At 37.8% G+C, this 21,562-nt stretch overlaps 1 protein-coding gene across 1 annotated transcript in view; it reads left to right on the top strand.

Annotated features, from left to right (window-relative positions):
• The window catches only part of ADAMTS20 (ADAM metallopeptidase with thrombospondin type 1 motif 20), a 238,054-nt gene that overhangs the window by 51,467 nt on the left and 165,025 nt on the right, over positions 1 to 21,562 (top strand). The window contains exon 4 of the mRNA XM_056117833.1: positions 9,983 to 10,233. Within this exon, the coding sequence (XP_055973808.1) occupies positions 9,983 to 10,233 (251 nt within the window). The remainder of the gene's footprint in view (positions 1 to 9,982; positions 10,234 to 21,562) is intronic.

Raw genomic sequence — 21,562 nt, 5'->3', positions numbered from 1 at the left:
TCCCAAAATTCCAAACGGGATCAGACCACTGTCTCCTTGTTGTGAAATTCTACTTCACAGAGCAGGGATAAAAGGCTTCAAAGTTTAAGAAGAAAACTCCCAGAATAACCACCAACTTGGAGCTCTTTGGCACTGTTGTGGCAACATGGGAAGATGGCATCGATGATTGTGCAAGGACTGCTGAGAGAGAGAAAGCCACAAAAAGACGCCTGTCTTCAGAAACGTGCCTTGGTGCGAGCCTCAGGCAATCACAAGCTAATGTCCGAGCTTGCAAAGCTGTGTAGAGAAGCAATAAAGGAAGACCTTAAAGAGAGAAGAGCAGCAGTGTTGGACGATGCGGGAGAAGCTGGGAAAAGCATTCACAATGTCGGCCTGTTCTTCACCAACTACAAGATCAAGATGACTGCCCTCCAATGTCCTGATGGATCTGTCACATCTTCCAGAATGTCAATGGAGAAGGTTATCCACGACTTCTACTCGGATCTCTTCTATAGCCACGTCTACCTGCTCACAAACCAAATTTCGCAGGATGGATATGTTGTTCCCAACATTCTCCCTTCCGAAATCTGACATGCCATTTCATTGGTCTTTAAAGAAGTGTACTGCACCCAGTCCAGACAAGGTCAGATCTGAATACCTGAAGAATCTGGCTCTAGTACTTGTCAATACACTGGCTTGGCTCTTCACACACCTGTCTGAATGCAAGGTTCTGTCCCATTGGAAAACCAGCAGGACCGTTCTGCTGTATAAAAAGGGAGACATCCACAACATTGGTAACTATTGCTTGATCTTCCTGTTCTTTGTTATCTACAAGCTATTCACTTGAGTCACCCTGAATAGGATTGGCAGAACACTAGATGAAGGGCAACCATGCAAACAAGATAGGTTACGAAAAGGATTCAGCACGATCGACTATATTCACATGGTGACCAAGCTCATTGAGGTTTCTCGGGAATTCAAGATGCCACTCTGTCTAATGTTTATTGATTTAAAGAAGGCCTTTGATTCTGTTGAGACGAAAGCGGTCATTGAAGCCCTAGCCAAACAGGGCGTTCAAACTCAGCATGATGATCCTCTGAGAGCTGTATTACGGATTCACCATCAGGATCTCACAGTTCTACAAGGTGATCATCAGTGTAAAGAGAGGAGTTCGACAGGGTGATACCATTCACCGAAACTCTTCAGTACCACCCTTGAGAACATCATGTGATGACTGGAATGGGAGTGAAGATAGACGGTTGGCAACTACATCACCTCTGCTTCGTTGATGACATCGTTCTAATAACACCAAATATCAGCCTAGTGGCACAAATGCTGGCCAACTTTGACCACAAGTGTGGAAAGGTTGGACTGCAGTTAAATCTCACAAAGACAATGTTCATGAGAAGTGGACTAGTCCCTGATGTTCCATTTGCTCTGAATAGAATAAACATCTCTGAATGCAGCAGTTATGTGTACCTAGGGTGAGAACTCAACATGAGGAACAATCTGGAACTTGAACTGCGAAGGAGGAAGAGAGCTGTGTAGAGTGCCTTCAAGAACATTGAAGAAGTGTTTGAGAAGATGAAGAATCTCTGGCTCCAGGCACATCTTTTCAACTCCACCATCCTTCCTGCACTAACATAGGCCTCAGAGACTTGGGCCCTACAGAAACAGGATGAAAACGCTATCAGGGTATCCCAAAGAGGAATTGATAGAGCTATACTTGGAATATCATGATTCACTCAAATGAGAGAAGGAATCCGGAGTTCCGACCTCTATTGATGATCAAGAATCAGGGACGCTGCCTCGTTTGCCAAGGCATTGAAAATCAGATGGGCCCGACACGTAATGCGATTTAGAGATGACTACTGGACTAGAGCTGTTACCTACTGGATTCCATGAGAATTCAAAAGAATGAGTGACTGCCCACCTACAAGATGGTCAGACTTCTTTGTTAAAACCCTCAACTAACGGTTTGAGGCTGTTTGTGTTCTGGAACGAGCAGAGGCCATTAGACTACACTAGCATGCGACAGGGACAAAAGGAGACGTTACTGGTGTCTGCTCAAACAAATCAATGAACAATGGAATGACAAGTGATGCAAGTGATACAAGTTATACAAGTGATTAATAAAGTCTTTAACAGTTCGAATAATTCATGAACCCATGTTTGGTTTCAATTTTCAATCTGTGAAATATTTGCTAGGATCTTTAATTCAACTTGTGGGAAAAAATATCTTTTTAATTTAGTTTTATGTTTTTACTTTTATATAGTTTTTCACAATAAACTATTATTCAATATTTTAACACTTGTTATGAATAATCCACTAAAAATGATCCAAGAAATATTCCTTAGAGAAAAGTGTGTGGAGATTGTTGTATCTCATCCTGGAGACATTAAGGTCTTATATGAGATTACTAACATGTTGTTTATGGTTAATCCTTGGGTGCTAGTATATATATTTTTGATCAGATCTGTTTTCTTCTGCCTTTCACCCTATCATATGTGGTGTACTACTCAGTGGCTTAGAGAATGATATGTCAAGGAATTCTAAAATTTTATATAGAATGATAGAGCTGGAGTTAAATTTTTTTTCTTGGAGTTAAATTTTTTAACTGGTTGGTGACTTTGGGATCTGGAGGCATCTCTACAGTTTGTGGCTCTCTTCTGAGATTTATTTGTTAGTGTCTGGGTCATAGCATCAGAGGTAGTTTATGGGTGTGACTGCCAGACTCCTGGAAGAACAGGGAAATGAGGGGAGATTATTCATTCCCGACTCTGTGAGAGCCTGGAGATTTCGGTCTCAAATTTTGCCTATCTAGGTTTTTCAGTATCTGTCTCATGTGTGAGTCTCGTTCTGAGCATGTGGAGCAAAACTATCTTAATGTGCATTTTTTAGAGCAAATACTATGGTTGTGTTCTTGAGAATGGGAGGAAATATATTTAGTCTGTTATTACTCTGTTGTTTGCTCTTGTCTTTTCAGCACACATAGCACATCAGACTTTTTTCTTTCTTTGGGTCGCACCCGGCGATGCACAGGGGTTACTTCTGGATCATGCACTCAGAAATTACTCCCTGCAGTGCTTGAGGGACCACATGGGGTGCTGGGAATTGAACCCAGGGCGGCCGCATGCAAGGCAAATGCCCTACTTGCTATGCTATCACTTCAGTCCCTACCCTCTTTCCCCCTTTAGTGTCACCAAACTGAAAGGACAACTCTGGATCTATCCCATGTTTATGTAAGATAGCCATAAAGCCTTATATCCAAATCTCGGGTCTGCTCTATGATTTTGTATAAAGACAGAATAATAAATGCCACATTTTCATGGATATGACTAGTTGGTTCCTCTTTTAGTTTCCTATGAAGCAACCCTTTCCATTTTGATACTGGTTACTAAATTGTTAAATTCTACATGTACACCTCAGACCACATTTAAAAAAGTCCTGTGATATGGTATTCAAGTGTAATAATCTATATTAAGGAAATATGAATTCATTTCTTTGTTATGCTTATTTAACTGGTTGCTGTTGAAATTCCATGCAATTTGTATCATGTCTGAATTTGAAAATGTTCCCAGTAATAGTAACTGATTCAGCTATGCAGTGAAGAGCTATGATGTAATCATTCTTTTATGCTTCAAGTTTTAATTGGCCTTAAGCAAGTTGGAATAGTTTTTGCATACTCATATCTTGTTGGTGGTTGGTTCTCTAATTATTAATTTGAGAGCCTCTTTGTAGTGCATATTTTATAAAATATGTAACAATTTCTTATCATAAATGTAAATGAGGATAATCACAGTAACTATCTTATAAAGTTGTCAGTAATAACTTAAAGTGTATCAGTACTTAGTATATACTGAATAATAAGTATTATTAATAAGTAAATAGTAGTCTGATAGCCCCCAGAGTGTGACAACCTAGGTTATGTGACATATCCAGAAAATGGTAAATCATGAAAAAATACATAATCAGTTTTTACTTCAGGGCACACCCAGTTAAGTGAGTTAGGAATTTTGGCATTCAACAGGTGGTTTGAAATGTTGATGACAAATAAGATTACTTGATTGTACGCTTTAATTTTTAAAAGTGGTGCTCATATGCTACTGGAAAATTAAAAATTTCTTTCCTCATCTGGTTTCGTAGAAAGCATTACTATCAATTTTTTTTGAGCAGTTGTTAGTGCTCAAAAGACTTACACCTGGCACTGTGCTTTCGGATCACTTCAGATGGGCTTGAAGGTCCATATGAGATGCCAGAGATCAAGTCTGGTTTGGCCACCTGTAAGGCAATCAGTTGCCTTATCCACTCTACTATGGCCCCTTAATTCTTGCCTAAATCAGTAAACCAGGAATGTTTGTAATTAAAATTAGGAAAGTCAGAGATACCTTCTTCATCTTTGAACAGATGCTCTTTCATGTTAAAATCAGCCTCACTCATACTCTGAATTTTTTCTTTTTCCTCATTTTTTTTTACTTCTTTCTCCCTCTGTGTCTTCTTTTCATCTCCCTTTCAACTTTCCATAGCCTTCCCTCTCTTCCTTCTATTATACTTTGTTCATTTGTGTGAGCATTTATTGAGCTTCTAGAGAAAAAACTGAACAAAATTTTTCAACAGAGATTTTAGATTTTAGGGGGTTTATATTTTAGTTGTTGGTTTTTAGGGCCACACTCGGTGGTGTTCAATGCTTACTCCTGGTTATGCACTAAGGGATCACTCTTGGTGGGGCTCGGGAGACCATATGTGGCATTGGGGATTTAATCTGGGTAGACTGCGTGCAAAGCAGATATTCTAACCACTGTACTATCACTTAAGCCCTGGGAGTTTATATCTTGATGGTAGTGGTGGAAGTAATGACTGAATGTTTAATGAACTTTATTTTGTGGGCAATGAGAATTATGGTAATTTCTTGAATAAAAATAAGATGAGAATGATGTACCTAAAAGTGTCTTGTTAAATATAAATTTAGAATCACTGAGAGAAACAAGAAACTAAAGATATATAATTTTATTTCATTTCATTAATTTGCAATAATTATTTGACTTGTTCTAAGAAGAGAGTGATTTGGATTAATTTGAGGCAGGAACATTGTTAAGAGAATAGTAAAACTTGGTGACTAGATACAAAGATTGAAAAGATTGAAGGAAGAACAAGAAAAGTACAGTGGTAGTGTATTGCTTTGAAGGCGAGTAATGGATATTAGCAGGCTGTTTTTCTTATAATAGATATGGAGAAACTGAGACTATGACAAAAAATGATACAATTTTTGTGGATTTTGAGGACAAGGTGTCAGTAGAGCATTCAGGTGGAATTATGAGTTTCTAACTACATTATTGTTTTTTGTTTGCTTTCGTTTGAGGGACACACCCCTTGGTGCTTCAGGGTTTGCTCTTTTCTCAGCCCTCAGGGATAACTTCCAGTGGGGCTCAGGGTACCAAATGGGGTGCTGGGGATCAAACCAGGGTTGTGCATGTGCAAGGCCAGGGTTTATCTGCTGGACTCTCAGGCTCTTCTAACACCATTATTATGTTTTTTGTAGAGAAACAAGGCAGACTGACATTTTGCCTCATTTTTCCCACTCTGTGCCTTCTTTACCTTAATTTTAATTCTTTTTTCAGTGTCCCCTGGCTTGATTCTAATTGTTTAACTTTCCTCATTTTGTTTTAATCTCTATGTCACACACATGGGTGAAGTCATTAAATATTTGTTACATGTTATGTGGCTATTTAGACTTTATGGGCTAGTTGTGATAAGTTTTATTTTTCCATAAATGTGTCAAAAATTTGTAAATTGGTTTGCATCAAGTTTTTATGTATTATGTATTTTAATGCATAAGATTGTGGTATTTGTCATTTTTCATTCTTATTTTTGTATTCTTCTAGAATTGAATTTGGATGAATTAATTAACAAACTTTTAAAATTGAAATTTATGCATTCTTTCTTTCTCAAGATCCTCACCACCTTTGTCCCCATGCTATCATATTAACTGTCAACAATTTTTATTCGAATTAGGTGTTCTTTTCTTTAGCTCTTTTATTAAATCAACTTAGAGATGCAGAGGACCCAATAGTAATTCTCAGCCAGCTGAACTCAATGCAAGTGACAAGGATGTGATGCTACTTAGCTCTGGGGTCCTGGAAGTATCTGTGATACCCCTCTGGGTAGCTCCAAGTCTACACTGTGATGCTTAGGGGACCATGTGGTACCATAATAGAAACCCAAACTTAATATATACCTAAGTGCTGTGCTATCTCCCAGCTTTTCTTGAATTATTTTGTATTTTCGAGTCATCTTTTCTATCTTAATCTGTCTGACTCCTTCATCTCATTTTGTGACCTTTATTTGATAATGTTTCTTTCAAATTTACTGTTAGGAGTGAGATAATTTATTTACAGATTGAAATGACTTTGAGAGATTTCTCAGATTAGCAGGTCCTGGTTACCAAATTTTTTTTTGTTTCTATAAATGACTAGTTTAGAAAGCTCTTATTTTGTTTGTTGTTTTTTGGGGGCCGGGTTGGTGCGTGAGGGCTAGCATACCAAGCTGTGAGTGCTCAGGATATACTCCTGACTGCACTGAAGGATGACCCCCTGGTAGTGCTTGGGGACTTTAAGTGGTGCTAGTTTTAACCGGGGTCAGCCACATGCAAGGCAGGTGCCCTACCTGCCGAGGTTATCTCTTTTACAACCAGTTTTACCTGGCATACTATCTGTAGGATAATATCCATTTAATAGTATGCAACAGAATTCACAGAATTTTCTTATTGAGGCTGATAATTTATTGTTTGTATATACCACATATCATTTATTTATTCAATTGTCAATTGCTTTCATTTTTTTGTCTATTGTGCATAAATCTGAAGTGAAAAGATTATGTTCATTAGAAATGGACTAGTTCCTGATGTTTCAATGGAATGAACATCTCCAAATGCAGCAGTTATGTATATCTAGGTCGAGAACTCAACATGATGAATGACCTGGGTGCCCTATCCTGTCTATCTGCCTACATCAAACCACAGTGTTTTCATTCTTCTATTCTTAGGGTTTTGGTTTGTTTCTAGATATTGGCTATTGTGAATAGTGTTGCAATGAGCATAGTGCAAATGTCTTTTCAAAATAGTGTTCTTAGACCTTTGGGGTAGATGATGAAAAGTGGGATTGCTGGGTTCTATGGAAGCCCAATTCTTATTCTTTTTGAGAATTCTTATTATTTTCTGAAAAGGTCAAAGCATTTGGCATTCCCACTAGCAGTGAATGCAGATTGCTTTATTCTAGCACTATTCTAGCACTAATTGTTCTTTTTGATGTGTCCCAGTCTCATTGGTGAGAGGTGATATCTCATTATTGTTTTGATTTGTGAAAGCTCTTTTTCATATGCCTATACCCCAAGGTTTGGACATTCCCTTCGGTAAAATAGTTTAGGCCTTAGAATACAAAGGACTTGCAAACAGGAAAGAATAGACTAGAGAACAAGCAAAAATGCTCCCAAGAAGGAATACTATCAACAGCTTAGGATGTTTTGATGTCTGCTGATTGTCCATATGAAATAGTCTAGCTCTCCATGTAACTACCGTATGTTGATGTGCTTACCCACTGTCCTTAATGTCTGTTAGCTCAAGCAAATGAGACCTGGGTTGGGAAGATTATTTTAAAACATATTGAATAAATGGCCTGCTGAGAAACCACTGATGGCTGCACAGACCTAAAGCCGGGATAGTCCATATCTGTTTGTTTTTCTCCTTATGTGTTAATTTGTCTCATTCTCTGCAACCAACCCCCGCACAAATCAACTGGCATTAGAAAAAACAACAAGGAAAAAAATCAGTCAACCCCCTCAAAAAGTGGGGAGAAGAGAAGAACATAAACTTCCTCAAAGAATACAGATGACAAATGATGAATGACCTGGCACTTGAACTGCACAGGAGGAAGAGAGCTATGTAGAAAGCCTTCAGGAGCGTCGAAGAAGTTGTTAAGAAGATGAAGAACCTCTGACTTCGGGCACATTTTTCAACTCCGTCATTCTTCCTGCATTAACATATGCCTCAGAGACCTGGGCCCTATGAAAATAGGATGAGAATGCTATTTGGATATCCCAAAGAGGAATCGAAAGAGCTATGCTTGAAGTTTCACACTTCACTCAAATGAGAGAAGGAATCCGTCAATGATCAAGGATCAGGGACACTGCCTTGTTTGCCAAGGCCTCGAAAATCAGATGGGCTGGACACATAATGCGATTTGTAGACAACTGCTGGAGTAGAGCCATTACCGACTGGATTCCACGGGATGACAAAAGAATGTGTGGCCGCCCACCTATGAGATGGTCGGACTTCCTTCGTCAAGACCCTAAACAAACGGTTTGATACTCTTCGTGTTCCTGGAGCAAGCAGATGCCTCTGGGCTGCACTAGCACGTGACAAGGATGAATGGAGATGTTATTGGCACCCACTCGAGCAAATCAATGAGCAATGGGATGACAAGTGACAAGTATGGTGTAAGATAGAGAATCAAGAATTTTTTTTTTTTACGTGGATAATCAGTTTTCCCAGCACCATTTGTTAAAGAAGATTTTAGTGCTCTGCTTCATACTTCTAGCTCATTTGTTGAAGATTAGTTGCTCATCTATCAGGCCTGTCTCGAGGCTCTGTATTCTGTGCCATTGGTTGGAGAATCTGCCTTAATTCCAATACCACACAGTATTGACCACTATAGCTGTACGGTATAATTATTTTATTGTCCTTCTTAAACGTTCTGAAAAATTCTGGTGTGTTCTTCATTTATTTTTAATCTTTTTCCCATCTTATTTTGCGGGGGGCTGGGAGGTATACCCAGCTGTGTTCAGGACTTTCTCCTAGCTCTGCATTTAGGGATCGCTCCTGGTGGGCTTGGAGGGCCATCTGGGGTTCCAGAGAATGAACCCAGGTCAGCCACATGCAGCTGGAGATCTAAAAGACTGTGGCTACTACAACATCTCACAGATTCACTGTGCACTGTGCCACCTCTATAAGCCTCCCTTTGACTATTGCAGTTTGATGTAGTGCCTACAAATCTACAAACCTATGTTGAAATGTTGAACCTGTACAACAGCTCTTTCCTGATGGGAACTTCTTCTACTGCTTCTTATCCTCTTCCCTTCTTACTCTTAGTCCTCCTCTTCCAAACCTAAAGGTTCTCGGGACTTCTAGCTCCGGGTTCAGGGGTCACTTCTTGTTGTCTTTGAGGTGACTGGGGACAGATGTGGTTCAATGAGTTGAACTGATGTCTGCAGCATATAGGAAAACTGTGCTAAAAGGAGGAACAAGTAGAAGAAGTAGAAGAAATACCCTTGCCTAGGCAAGGAAGATTTATCTGACTGTCTACTGTACTGCAGATGTTAACAGGGTCAGTAGTATGTCCTCCAGAGAGAAATTGACCAGATGGCAAGTACTAGGTATACAGAAAGCATTTGCAGAGCCATTTCACTCAACCTGTTTACATCAGCAGTATTTTTTTTTTTTTTAGGTTTTTTTAGTGAGACACCATGAGGTACAGTTGTAGACTTACAAATTTTTGTGCTTGGGTTTCAATTATACAATGATCAAATACCCATCCCTCCACCAGTGCCCATTTCCCACCATCACGGATCCCAGTATCCCACCCCCCATCCCCCCCATCCCACCCTGCCACATCATTAATCATCAGGGAGATGCAGATCAAAACCACAATGAGATATCATTTCACACCAAAGAGACAGGCCCACATCCACAAGAACAAAAGCAACCGGTGCTGGCGCAGATGTGGCGAGAAAGGGACCCTCCTTCACTGCTGGTGGGAATGCCAACTGGTTCAGGCCTTTTGGAAAACAGTATGGATGATTCTCATAAGCAGTTTTCTTGGCGATGGAAATGACAATGATACTAGAGACTTAGAAATTGCTATAAAGTTGTATGTTCATGATCCACTCACTTCAGTGTTTTTAATCACATCCAGTTTAATCACTTCACATTTGTTTTTTTTCTCCTGCCAGAAATGAACACCAATTTGTCCTTACATAACTACAGCAGCATACATCAATATTTTAATATAAATAAGGAAATAGTTTTTGGACACTCTTCAAGAAATATATCCTTGGAAGATGAAAGAAGTCAATTGCATTCCAGGAAAAAACGCTTTTTATCATATCCAAGATATGTGGAAGTTATGGTCACAGCTGATGCTAAAATGGTTCATCATCATGGACAGAATTTACAGCACTACGTACTGACTCTGATGTCAATTGTAAGTAAACTTATAAGATGCTTTAAGTTTCTTAAATTCTATCATATTTAGTTTAAAAAGTTTTTCTCAAATCTAGATATAAGTAAACGGTTTCAAAATTTAAGCCAAAAGTTATGTTCTGTTGAATTTTTTAATATAGTCTCATAAGAATTATGCTGTTTTAAGTGGACAACTTTGAGAACATTTGAAAATTTCTGAAAACACTTATAGAAAATGTTTCAGTTATTGTTTATCACACAGAATGGTTTCTGCCTCCAAGAGACAGCAAAGGTCATAGAAACATCTTATCTTTTCCTTTTGAATGTGAAATTTAAAATTACCCTATTCTGCATAGTTAAGAGAGGATTTATTATTTATATCCTTGTTAAATCAAATTGGGGTAAATGATACTTTAATTTGTAAATAGTTTTAAGGAATAAACTTTTGCTAGTAGGCTGTTTTGAGCAAATTTGGGGTATAAAATTATAATAGCAATAATATCTACTATTAATATTTTTTTTCTAGCAGTGATGGTGCAAGTACCCATAGAATTTAATACTAGTGCAGAGCAATACTTATGTGTTAGGAATAGTATCTCTTAATTTTGTTTTCTCTTTACACTCTTCTAAGAAATTTTCTTTCCCCTTCTCATACTTCCTTTTTCTTCTGTCACTTCCCTCCCACCCCAGAAACTACTATTTTTTCCTATGTTTTCTCATTTTCCTTTAGAAATTTCTCCTTCATTAAGGTAAAGGTAAAGGCCCTCCCGTTGATCGTCGATTTGCTCGAGCGGGCCCAGTAACGTCTCCATTGGATTAAAAGATAGTTTATTTTCTTGATGATTTTTATTGCTTTTCAGAAACATGTTTTTATCCTTGCTTATTTTTCTTCAATTATTTCAATTTTTCTCTAGATAATTATCATCACACATTTCTCATTTTTCTCTGGCAATTTTGTTTCTCTCCATATTTTCTCTTTTTTAATTTTTAATTTTATTTTCATAAAGTTGTTCACAGTAATTTTTTACATAATCTTTTGTTTATGTAATTGTTTACATAATCTTTCAACACCAATACCACCACCATTACACCTTCCCACCTTCATTATTTTGAATTTCCCCACCACCACCCACATTATTTTTCTCTTTTCTTACCATTTTTTCCTGACACCAGTTTCACCTTCATTATTTGCTTTTAGCCCTCATTCACCTTTTCCATTTATTTTTCTTTTTACCACAGACCTTTTGGTAATTCGTTTAGACAATTCTATAATTGAATTTCTCCTACAGTTTTTGATTTTGTTTTCTCAGTAGCCTGCTTTTCTCTTTATACACTTTGGTTATTCTAGTAAACCCTTGATTTTTATCCTTGGACTTACATTTTTTCCCCTTAAATTCTTTTCAACTTTCTTTTAAAACTTCTGCTTTCTCCGCTGATAGTTTACTTTTCTCTTTTGACATAGATAGTGGAAAAGTGGATTAATTCCTGAGTCCTAGGTTTTTGAGAATTATGTGAAAGATTTACATTAAATTTTTCTTTATGGAAACTTCCAGTTGGTTCTCAGGGTCCCTACGGCCTCACTAGCATTTCTTGGCCAACCAAACTTGAGTTTCAATATAGGGATTTAGAAAACACTGCTGCTCGACCCTGAAGTTCTCGGGATATTTGAACCACATTGGCAATGCTGGGGGGAAGGGGGCATACCAGGCACTTCTCTGGGCATCCAGCACTGCTTTTGTAAATACCTGGGAGATCAAACCTAGGTTGGGTATATGCTAGTCATGGACCCTGACCATTGTACTGTTTCCCTGCCCCAACACTTCTCTCTTTATATCGTTTCTTTTTACTTTTGATGCTTTTATTTTTCTTCATATGATTTAAATTTCTCTTTTAACGTTACTAGAATCTTATAAGATTCATTTTTATCCTTCTCAACTCTTCAGTTTTCACTTTTAACTCTTAAATTTTTTCTTGTAATTTCATATTTTGGGTGTACCCATACATGCATGTATACATGCATATACATTCTGGGATGTTAGAAGGGATACGATACATATTCTGTGTTTCTCTTTTGGAATGATTAGTAAAGTCATCACATTTCATCATCATCCTTTAGTATGATTTGAGTTGAATTATATGGATACTTTTTAAAAAAATTTTTGTTAGTGAAACACCATGAGGTACAGTTGTAGACTTAAAAATTTTTGTGTTTGGGTTTCAATTGTACAATATTCAAACACCCATCCCTCCACCAGTGCCCATTTTCCACCACCACAGGTCCCAGTATCCCTCCCACCCCCCGATCCTCCCATCCCACCCTGCTTCTGTTGCAGGGTATTCCCTTTTGTTCTCTCTCTCCTTTTGGTGTTGTGGTTTGCAATTTACATAACTTATATATTACTTATCTCATGACTGAAAGTATTTCAGTTTTCATAAACTTCATGTCCAGTAATATGGAAGTACTCTATGAAAACACTTCTATAATTCATTAGAAATTTTCTGTTATAAATTCTCAATTTTTTACATGATTTAAAACTTCCCCCAACATGTGAGGCCAGCTTCCAAGTTGTGGATCTATCCTCCTGGCCCTTATCTCTATTATCCTTGGGTGTTAGTATCCCATTCTGTTACTTTATATTCCACAAATGAGTTCAGTCAATTCATGTCTGTTCCTCTCTTTCTGACTCATTTTACTTAACATGATACTCTCCATGTTGATCCAATTATATGCAAATTTCATGATTTCATTTTTTCTAACAGCTCTATAGTTTACCATTGTGTATATGTACCAGAGTTTCTTTAACCAGTCATCTGTTCTTGGGCACTTGGGTTTTTTCCAGATTCTGGCTTGTAAATAGTGCTGCAATAAATGTACAAATGCAGATATCATTTTTACTGTGTTTTTTTGAATCTCCAGGGTATATTCCCAGTAGTGGTATTGCTGGGTCAAATGGGAGAGCTCAATTTCTAGTGTTTTGGAGGAATGCTCATATTGTTTTCCAAAAAAGTTGAACCAGTCGGCATTCCCATCACAGTAAAAGAGAGTCCCCTTCTCCTCACATCCACATCAACACCTGTTGCTTTTGTTCTTTTGGATGTGTTCCAGTCTCTTGTGGTGTGAGATGATATCTCGTTGTTGTTTTGATCTGCATCTCCCTGATGATTAGTGATGAAGAGAATTTTTTTCATGTGCCTTTTGGCCATTCGAATTTCTTCTTTGAGAAAGTTTCTGTTCATTTTATTGCCCTATTTTCTGATAGGGTTGGATGTTTTCCTTCTTGTAGAGTTCAACCAGTGCCTTATATATCCTTGACATTAACCCCTTATCAGATGGGTATTGGGTGAATATCCTTTCCCGTTCTGTAGACTATCTTTGTACTCTGGTCACTGTTTCTTTTGAGGCGCAGAAGCTTCTTTGTTTAAGATAGTCCCATTTGTTTATCTATTTCCACTTGCTTGGTCAGTGGTGTTTCATCTTTGAATATACCTTTAGTTTTAAAGTCATAGAGGGTTTTGCCTACCTTTTCTTCAATGTACCTTACGGATTCTGGTCTGTTTGCTATTGAGGCCTTTAATCCATTTTGCTCTGACTTTTTGTGCATGGTGTTAGGTAAAAGTCTTCATCCATTTTTTTTTCATGTAATACCATTTGTTAAAGAGGCTTTCCTTGCTCCACTTTATATTTCTTGCTCCCTTATCAAAGATTAGAAGATCATATATTAGAGGCTTTTTGTAAGAATATTCAACCGTATTTCATTGTTCTGTGGATCTGTCTTTTTTCCAATACCATGCTGTTTTAATTGTTTTAATTATTATGGCATTGTTTGAGTTTGAGTTTTGGGAAGGTGTTGTCTCCCATCCTCTTTTTCCCAAAAATTGCTTTAGCTATTTGTGGGCGCTTGTTGTTCCATATAAATTTCGGGAGTGTTTGATCAATTTCTTTGAAGAATGTCAGGGTACCATTATAGGGATCACATTGAATCTGTATAATGCTTTGAGGAGTATTGCCATTTTGACAGAGTTAATTCTGCCAATCTATGAACAGGGGATGTGTTTCCATTTCCTCATGTCCTATTTTATTTCTTTAGTGTTTTGTAGTCTTCTTTGTATAGGTTCTTTACCTCCTTAGTTAAGCTGATTCCCAGGTGCTTGATTTCTAGAGGCACGACTTTGAATGAGATTGCTTTTTTCATATCACTTTCTTCTCTCATTATTTGCATATAGGAAAGCCATGGACTTTTGGGTATTGATTATATAGCCTGCGACTTTACTATACAAGGCTATTGTTTCTAGGAGCTTCTTGGTAGAGACTTTTTCTAAATATGGTATCATGTCATCTGCAAATAGTGAGAGCTTGATTTCTTCCTTTCCTATCTGAATATCATTAATATCTTTTTCCTGCCTAACCACTATGGCAAGGATTTCCAGTAGTATATTGAATAGACATGGAGAGAGTACACATCCGTGTCCTGTCCCTGATCTTAGGGGGAAGACTATTAGGTTTTCCCCATTGGGGTTAATGATTGTTGTGGGCTTGTGGTAGATGGCTTTGACTATCTTGAGGAAAGTTCCTTCTAGGCCCATTTTGGTGAGAGTTTTCATCATAAATGGGTGCTGGATCTTGTCAACTGCTTTCTATGTGTCTATTGATATGATAATATGGTTTTTAATTTTCTTTTATTGATATAATGGACTATGTTGATTGACTTGCAAATGTTAAACCATCCTTACATCCCTGGAATGAATCCCACTTGGTCATCATATATGATATTTTTGATGAGTCATTGGTTTATTTGCTAATATTTTGTTGAGGATCTTCGCATCTATGTTCATCACGGATATCGGCCTGTAATTTTGTTTTTTTGTGGTGTCTCTGTTTGGTTTTGGTATGAGAGTGATATGTGCCTCATAGAAACTGTTTGGGAGTGTTTCTGTTTTTTGAACTTCCTGGAAAAGCTTGAGCAATACTGGCAATAGGTCCTCTTTAAATATTTGGAAGAATTCACTAGTGAATCCATCTGGATGTAGGCTTTTGTTTTTTGGAAGATTTTGATTTCACTGTTTCAATTTCCTTAATAGAATTAGGTCTATTCAGGTATTCCAAATCTTCTTGGCTCAACCTTGAATGGTTATAGGAATCCAGGATTTATCCATTTCTTCTAGGTTCTCTTGTTTCGTGGCATACAGACTTTTTTTTCCTTAAACTTCTATTGAATCACCGTGAGATAGTTACAAGCTTTCATGTTTGGGTTACAATCACACAGTGATCAAACATCCATCCATGTACCAGTGCACATTCCCCACCACTAATATCCCCGGTATACCCCCTCTTTCTCACCCCCCCCGTTTCCATGGCAGACATAATTGCCCATAATCTCTTTCTACTTTTGTGCATTATAGTTTGCAATACAGACCCTGAGAGGTTATCATGTTTGGTCCTTTATCTACTTTCTTCACACATCTCCCATCCAGACCAATTCCTTCAGCCATCTTTTTCTTAGTGATCCCTTCTCTATTCCAGCTGCCTTCTCCCCTTTGCTCATGAGGCAGGCTTTCGGCTATGGAGCAGTGTCCCGTGTATCTACTGTCTTTAGGTGTCAACCTCATGTTATGTGTTTTTATACTCCACAAATGAGTGCAGTCTTTCTATGTCTGTCCCTCTCTTTCTGAATCATTTCACTTAGGATGATACTATCCATGTCTATCCATTTATAAGCAAAGTTCATGACTTCATCTCTCCCTGACAGCTGCATAGTATTCCATTGTGTAGATGTACCAAAGTTTCTTCAACCAGTCATCTGTTCTAGGGCACTTGGGTTGTTTCCAGATTTGGGCTATTGTGAACGGTGCTGCAATGAACATATAGGTACAGATGTCATTTCTACTGTGCTTTTTTGGCATCCTTGGGATATATTCCCAGAAGTGGTATTGTGAGTTCATATGGAAGCTCAATTTCTAGTTTTTGAAGGACTGTCCGTATTGTTTTTCAGAAAGGCTGGAGTAGTGGCCTTCCCACCAACAGTGAAAGAGTGTCCCATTTTCCCCACATCCATGCCTGCACTGGTTGCTTTTGTTCTTTTGAATGTGTTTCAGTCTATGTGGTGAGATGATAGGAAAGAATACTTACCCAGTACTCTTCTGATAAGGGATTAATATCCAGGATATACAAGAAACTGGTAGAATTGTATAAGAAAAATAAAAGTCCAACCCCATCAAAAAATGGGGAGAAGAAATGAACAGAAGTTTCCTCAAAAAAGAAATACAAATGGCCAAAAGGCATTTGAAAATGCAAATGAAAAAATGCTCCACATCTCTTGCCATCAGGGACATGCAAATCAAAATGGCATATAGACTTTCAAAGTAGTCTCTGATGATCTTTTGAATTTCTTTGTTTTTTGTTATGATGTCCCCCTTTTTTATTTCTGATTTGGTTAATTAGGGTTCTCTTTCATGAGTCTTGCTAGTGGTTTATCAATCTTATTTTCTCAAACAACCTGCTCTTGGTTTAATTGATCTTTCAGATTTTTTTTTTGTATTTTGGCTTTCCATGTCATTAATTTCTCCTCTAAATTTTATTGTTTATTTTCTTTTGCCTGGCTTGGGATCCTTCTGTTGGTCCTTTTTGAAGACCTTGAGCTGTAAAGTCAAGTTATTTATGTGGGCCCTTTTTCCTTCCTGAGAATGCTGGTAGAGCTATAAATTTTCCCCTTAACACTGCTTTAGCTGTGTCCCCCAAGTTCTGGTAGCTTGTGTCTTCATTCTCATTTGTTTCCAGGTATCTTTTGATTTCTTCCTTGATTTCCTCCCTGACCCAGTCATTGTTCAACATTGAGTTGTTTAATTTTCAGGTGTTTGATTTGGTTCTCCGCATCTGTCTGTGATTAACTTCTATCTTCAGTGCATTGTGGTCTGAGAAAATGGTTGATATCGTTTCTATCTTTCTGATTCTATTGAGGTATGTTTTGAGACCCAGCACAAATTGTCTATCTTTGAAAATGTTCCATGTACACTGTTTTTTGGGGGATGGAAAGCCCTGTATATATTTATTAGCCCTCTCTCTTCCATTTCTTCCTACAAAGCCAGTACTTCCTTGATGAGTTTTAATCTTTTTGATCTATCCAAAGGTGATAAGGCAATGTTAAGTCTGTAACGACTATTGTGTTGCTACCAGTGTCCTTGACGTCTGTTAGCAGTAGTTTTAGGTATTTAGCTGGTCCCTCATTGGATGTGTACATGTGTAGGAGTGTGATTTCTTCCTGCTGTACATATCCCTTGATTATTAAAAATGACCTTTGCTGTTCCTTCTAATCTTTTTCAGCTTGGAATCTGTGTTATCAGATATTAGTATGGCCACCCTGCCTTTTTCAGGGAGTTGTTTACTTGAAGGATTGTTTTCCATTCTTTTGCTTTGTGTCTGTATTTGTTCTGACTGTTCAGATTTGTTTCTGGTAGGTAGCAGAATGTTGGGTTAAGTTTTTTTAATCCAATTTGCCACTCTGTGTCACTTAACTCATGCTTATAGACCATAGACATTGAGAGAGATTATTGTCATGGGGTTTTGTGCCATCTTTCTGTAGAAGTTTGTTATGCTTATAGGGGCTTATCTTGTTTTGCAGTAGCCCCTTTAGTCCTTCTTTTAAGGTTGGCTTTGAGTCTATAAAGTTCCTGAGCTGTTGTTTATCCACGAAATTGTGTATCATTCTTTCAAGGTTAAGTGAGAATTTAAACCGATAGAGTATTCTTGGTGAGGTGTTCATTTGATTGACTTTTTTCACTATATCCCACCACTGTCTTTGGCTTGGACAGTTTCCTCTGATAATTCTGCTGTAAATCTAAGGGGTGCTCCTTTGTATGTGATTTCCTTCTTTGACCTTGCTGCTTACAGTATTATGTCTCTATCTGTAGTATTCATCGTTCAGATTATATTATATCTTGGAATTTTTTATTAGGATCTCTTTTACCTGGTATCCTTCAGGCTCCTTGGATTTGGAGGCCTGCATTCTCTAGCTCTGGGAACTTCTCAGCAATGATATCTTTAACTGTTGCAACTTCGTTGGGTTTGCCTCCCTGTTCTTCGGATACTCCAATAATTCTTATGTTGTTTTTCTTGAGTTCCTCCCCTAGGTTTTTGATTCATCCTAGATCTATTTTGAGATTTTTCCCATTGCATGTTGTTCCCTGTGTGCTTTCTGTAGCTCATCTTCAAGTTTACCGATTCTGTCTTTGGATGTTGTCATTCTCCTATTGAGGGCACCTACTGAGTTTTTAATTTAAAATCTGCTGAATTCTTTATTAGTGACGTTTCTGTTTGTAACTTTCTCATTTCAGCTCTCATTTATTCCTGTATTTTATTGGCTGTCTGTTCCACTGTTTCTTTCATGTCCTCCTTTAATATACTGGATATCTGTTCCACTTTTTCGTTGAGTTCATCAAACATCCTCAACATTTTATCTCTGAACTTTTTATTGGAGAGATTGTATTTGTTGGTATTCTGTATTCAGTCTTTTGGGCTCTTTTCTTCATCCACACGTAGTGGGGATCTGTACTGTTTGTTCATGTTGCTGTAGTAGTACGGAGGTGAGACCCTCCAGTTCACTATCAGTGTCCTCCTCTCACTGTGAGAAAGGATTCTGGATGTGGTCAGGCAATGGTGGTCTCCTTTTTTCCCCCTTCTAGAATACTAACTTCCTCTTTGGTGCTCCTCTGTGAGTTATGCGAATCCCCTAGTGTAGCTTCAGAGGATGTGTTCTTTAATATTAGGCTTGTTAAGTTTCTTGTGTTCACATTTATTTTGGTGAGATTGGAATAGGTGTAATGTGTTTGTGACAGCCAGGCTGTCCTTCTCAGAGTTAGGTAATGGTGATTGAGATGTGAGTCCAAAGCGGTGGGAAAGGGGACAATAACTGTGGCCACCACGGAGGCCATGCCCACCATTGCTGAGGGAGTTGGCTACATTGGTGCCTGAGTTGGATTAAAGCCCCGCTTCTGATGCAGTCCTAAACCTTACTGGGGGTTGCCTCTAGGTGCTGGCAGGGGTGGGGGGTGGGGGAGAAGCAGGGGATTCTTGCAGTTCTCTGGGTTGGTTTTCTGTGCATGCGGCCCCAGCAATCATGCCCATGAATATCTTTTAAATCACCATGCTTCAATTAAAAAATAAAAAAAAGGAAAAAAAGGAAAAAGTAATAAACAAAGAAAAGATAGTTTGTGCAGTCATTGGTAATGGAAGCATAAAGTATCCTGTGCTGGGAATTCTAACACTAGATGGCACCAGACAACTACAAAAGACAGCACCTCCCCCAAAGCCTTATCCCCAAAGCCATTAGGGATCACTCTTTTCATATTCATTTTGGGAGGGACAATTCCCTACATTCAAAATAACTACTTTTTTCATTGTGTGTAATTTATTTTATTCTGTTCTTTCAAAAAAGATATATATATATATATATGCATGTATGTATATTTTTAAAAAACTTACTGAATCACTGTGAGATAGATTACAAAGCTGTTCATGATTGAATTTCAGTCATACAGTTTTCCATCACCATCCCTCCAGCTCCAGTGTCCCCAGGTTCCTTCCCATCACCCTCCACCCCTTACCCCCTGCCTGTCTCTATGGGAGGTGTTTTACTTCTCTCTCTTTCTCTTCCTCTCTCTTTTTGGGCAGCCAGTGTCAGCGTTAAGAAAAAGCTGAGCAAGGTTGCATGAGGCATTGGGTACTTAAAAAACTGGAACCTCATCCCAGCACCCAGAACACAAGAGACACAATGAGGAGCAGCTTAGGAGCCAACTAAACTCAATGAATGAAGAAAATAGTTCTAAATGTTCTACCAGCACAAATTAGGTCTCTGAAATATCAGACAATGACTTTAGAGACACCAAGATGTAGATGTTTAATGAGCAACACACACAAAATGATAGTACAAGTAATTAGTAAAGCACAAGAAAGTATGAGAGTGAAAGAGTGAAAGTGAGAAAACTTCAATCAAAAGTTACACAACTGAAGAATAAGGTGGGTGGAATAAAAAGCTTTTTAAAGGCCTCAGTAGTATAGTGACAAAGCTGAAGAATACATTTGTGATCTTAGGGCAGAAACCATAAATAAACAACAGAATATAGGGAATAAACAATAGAAGATAGGAAAATATTAAAAAGAAAGAACATTCCAAAAATTATGGAATAAGTTGACAAATAATATAAGAAGTAAAATGTACAGTTTTAGTAGTTAAAACCATGGTACAGAGTAAAGGCAGATTCTCAGACCAGTGGAATAAAGAGCCCAGAGACAGACCCTCATGAATATGGACAATGAATCTTTGACAGATATGCAGAGTCTGACAAAGGGAACAGAATGGCAGGTGGTGAGGAAAGAATCAGCAAGGTCAAGCTAAAATTAAGGAAGCCTCTGTAAAGAGGAGGAGATGGGGAAAAATTAATATGAAAAGACATGAGTGTTATGGGATGTTCAGGAAGAAAAATATAAGAATAATAGGAATCACTGAAGTAATAACTCAGAATTTTCTAGAGTTAAAGATTGCATGTTCTCAGATTTAGTAAACTCAAATGGTCCCAATCAAAATAAATCCAAATATAAAACCTCTAAGTTGCAATATGACAAAAAGCCAATTTAACATGACATTTAACTTGACAATTTAACATGGCAAAAAGCCAAAGGCGGAGATAGGATACCCAAAGTTAGCAAGACCAAGGAAAGAACTTACTTACAAAGGATCTCATAAAGTTTGCAGCACTTGTATCAGATGAGAATCTATACACCAGGAAACAATACTTATGGAATATGGCATCAAACAAACCCAATGAAATCAATATTCCATTCAGAGTATCCAGATAAGTTATCATTCATATCTGAAGAAATAATACAATGCTTCATGAACAGGCAACAGCGTAAGATGTTTATACTATTGAAACCAACTTTACAAGAGCATTAGTTAACCTGATAATTTTTAAAAAAACACTTTACATTTATAATTTCTAGAAAACTATAGCAAAAAGTTTCAATATCTCAATAATCTCACCTAATATCAATGGCCTGAACTTGGCAACCAAGAGGCACAGAATGGCAGGATGAATTAAAAAACTAAACCTAAGTTTTTGCTTTGTATGAGAGACATACCTGACATAACTGTTATGGGAAGCACAGATTCAAAGTCAAAGACTGGGAAACTCTTTCAGGCAAACAATTGCCTTAAAAAGGTTGTGATCACCATACATATGTCAGATATCATAGATTTCACTATTAAAAAGATTATGAGGGACAGGTAGGGCATTATTTAATGATCATATATACTGAATAAAATACATACATGCCCCTAATGATGGCTCCTCAAAATGTT

This window comes from Sorex fumeus, unplaced genomic scaffold (genome assembly GCF_029834395.1).
Source record: "Sorex fumeus unplaced genomic scaffold, SorFum_2.1 ptg000036l, whole genome shotgun sequence".
Taxonomy (NCBI): domain Eukaryota; kingdom Metazoa; phylum Chordata; class Mammalia; order Eulipotyphla; family Soricidae; genus Sorex; species Sorex fumeus.
This window is presented reverse-complemented; position numbering and strand designations above follow the sequence as displayed.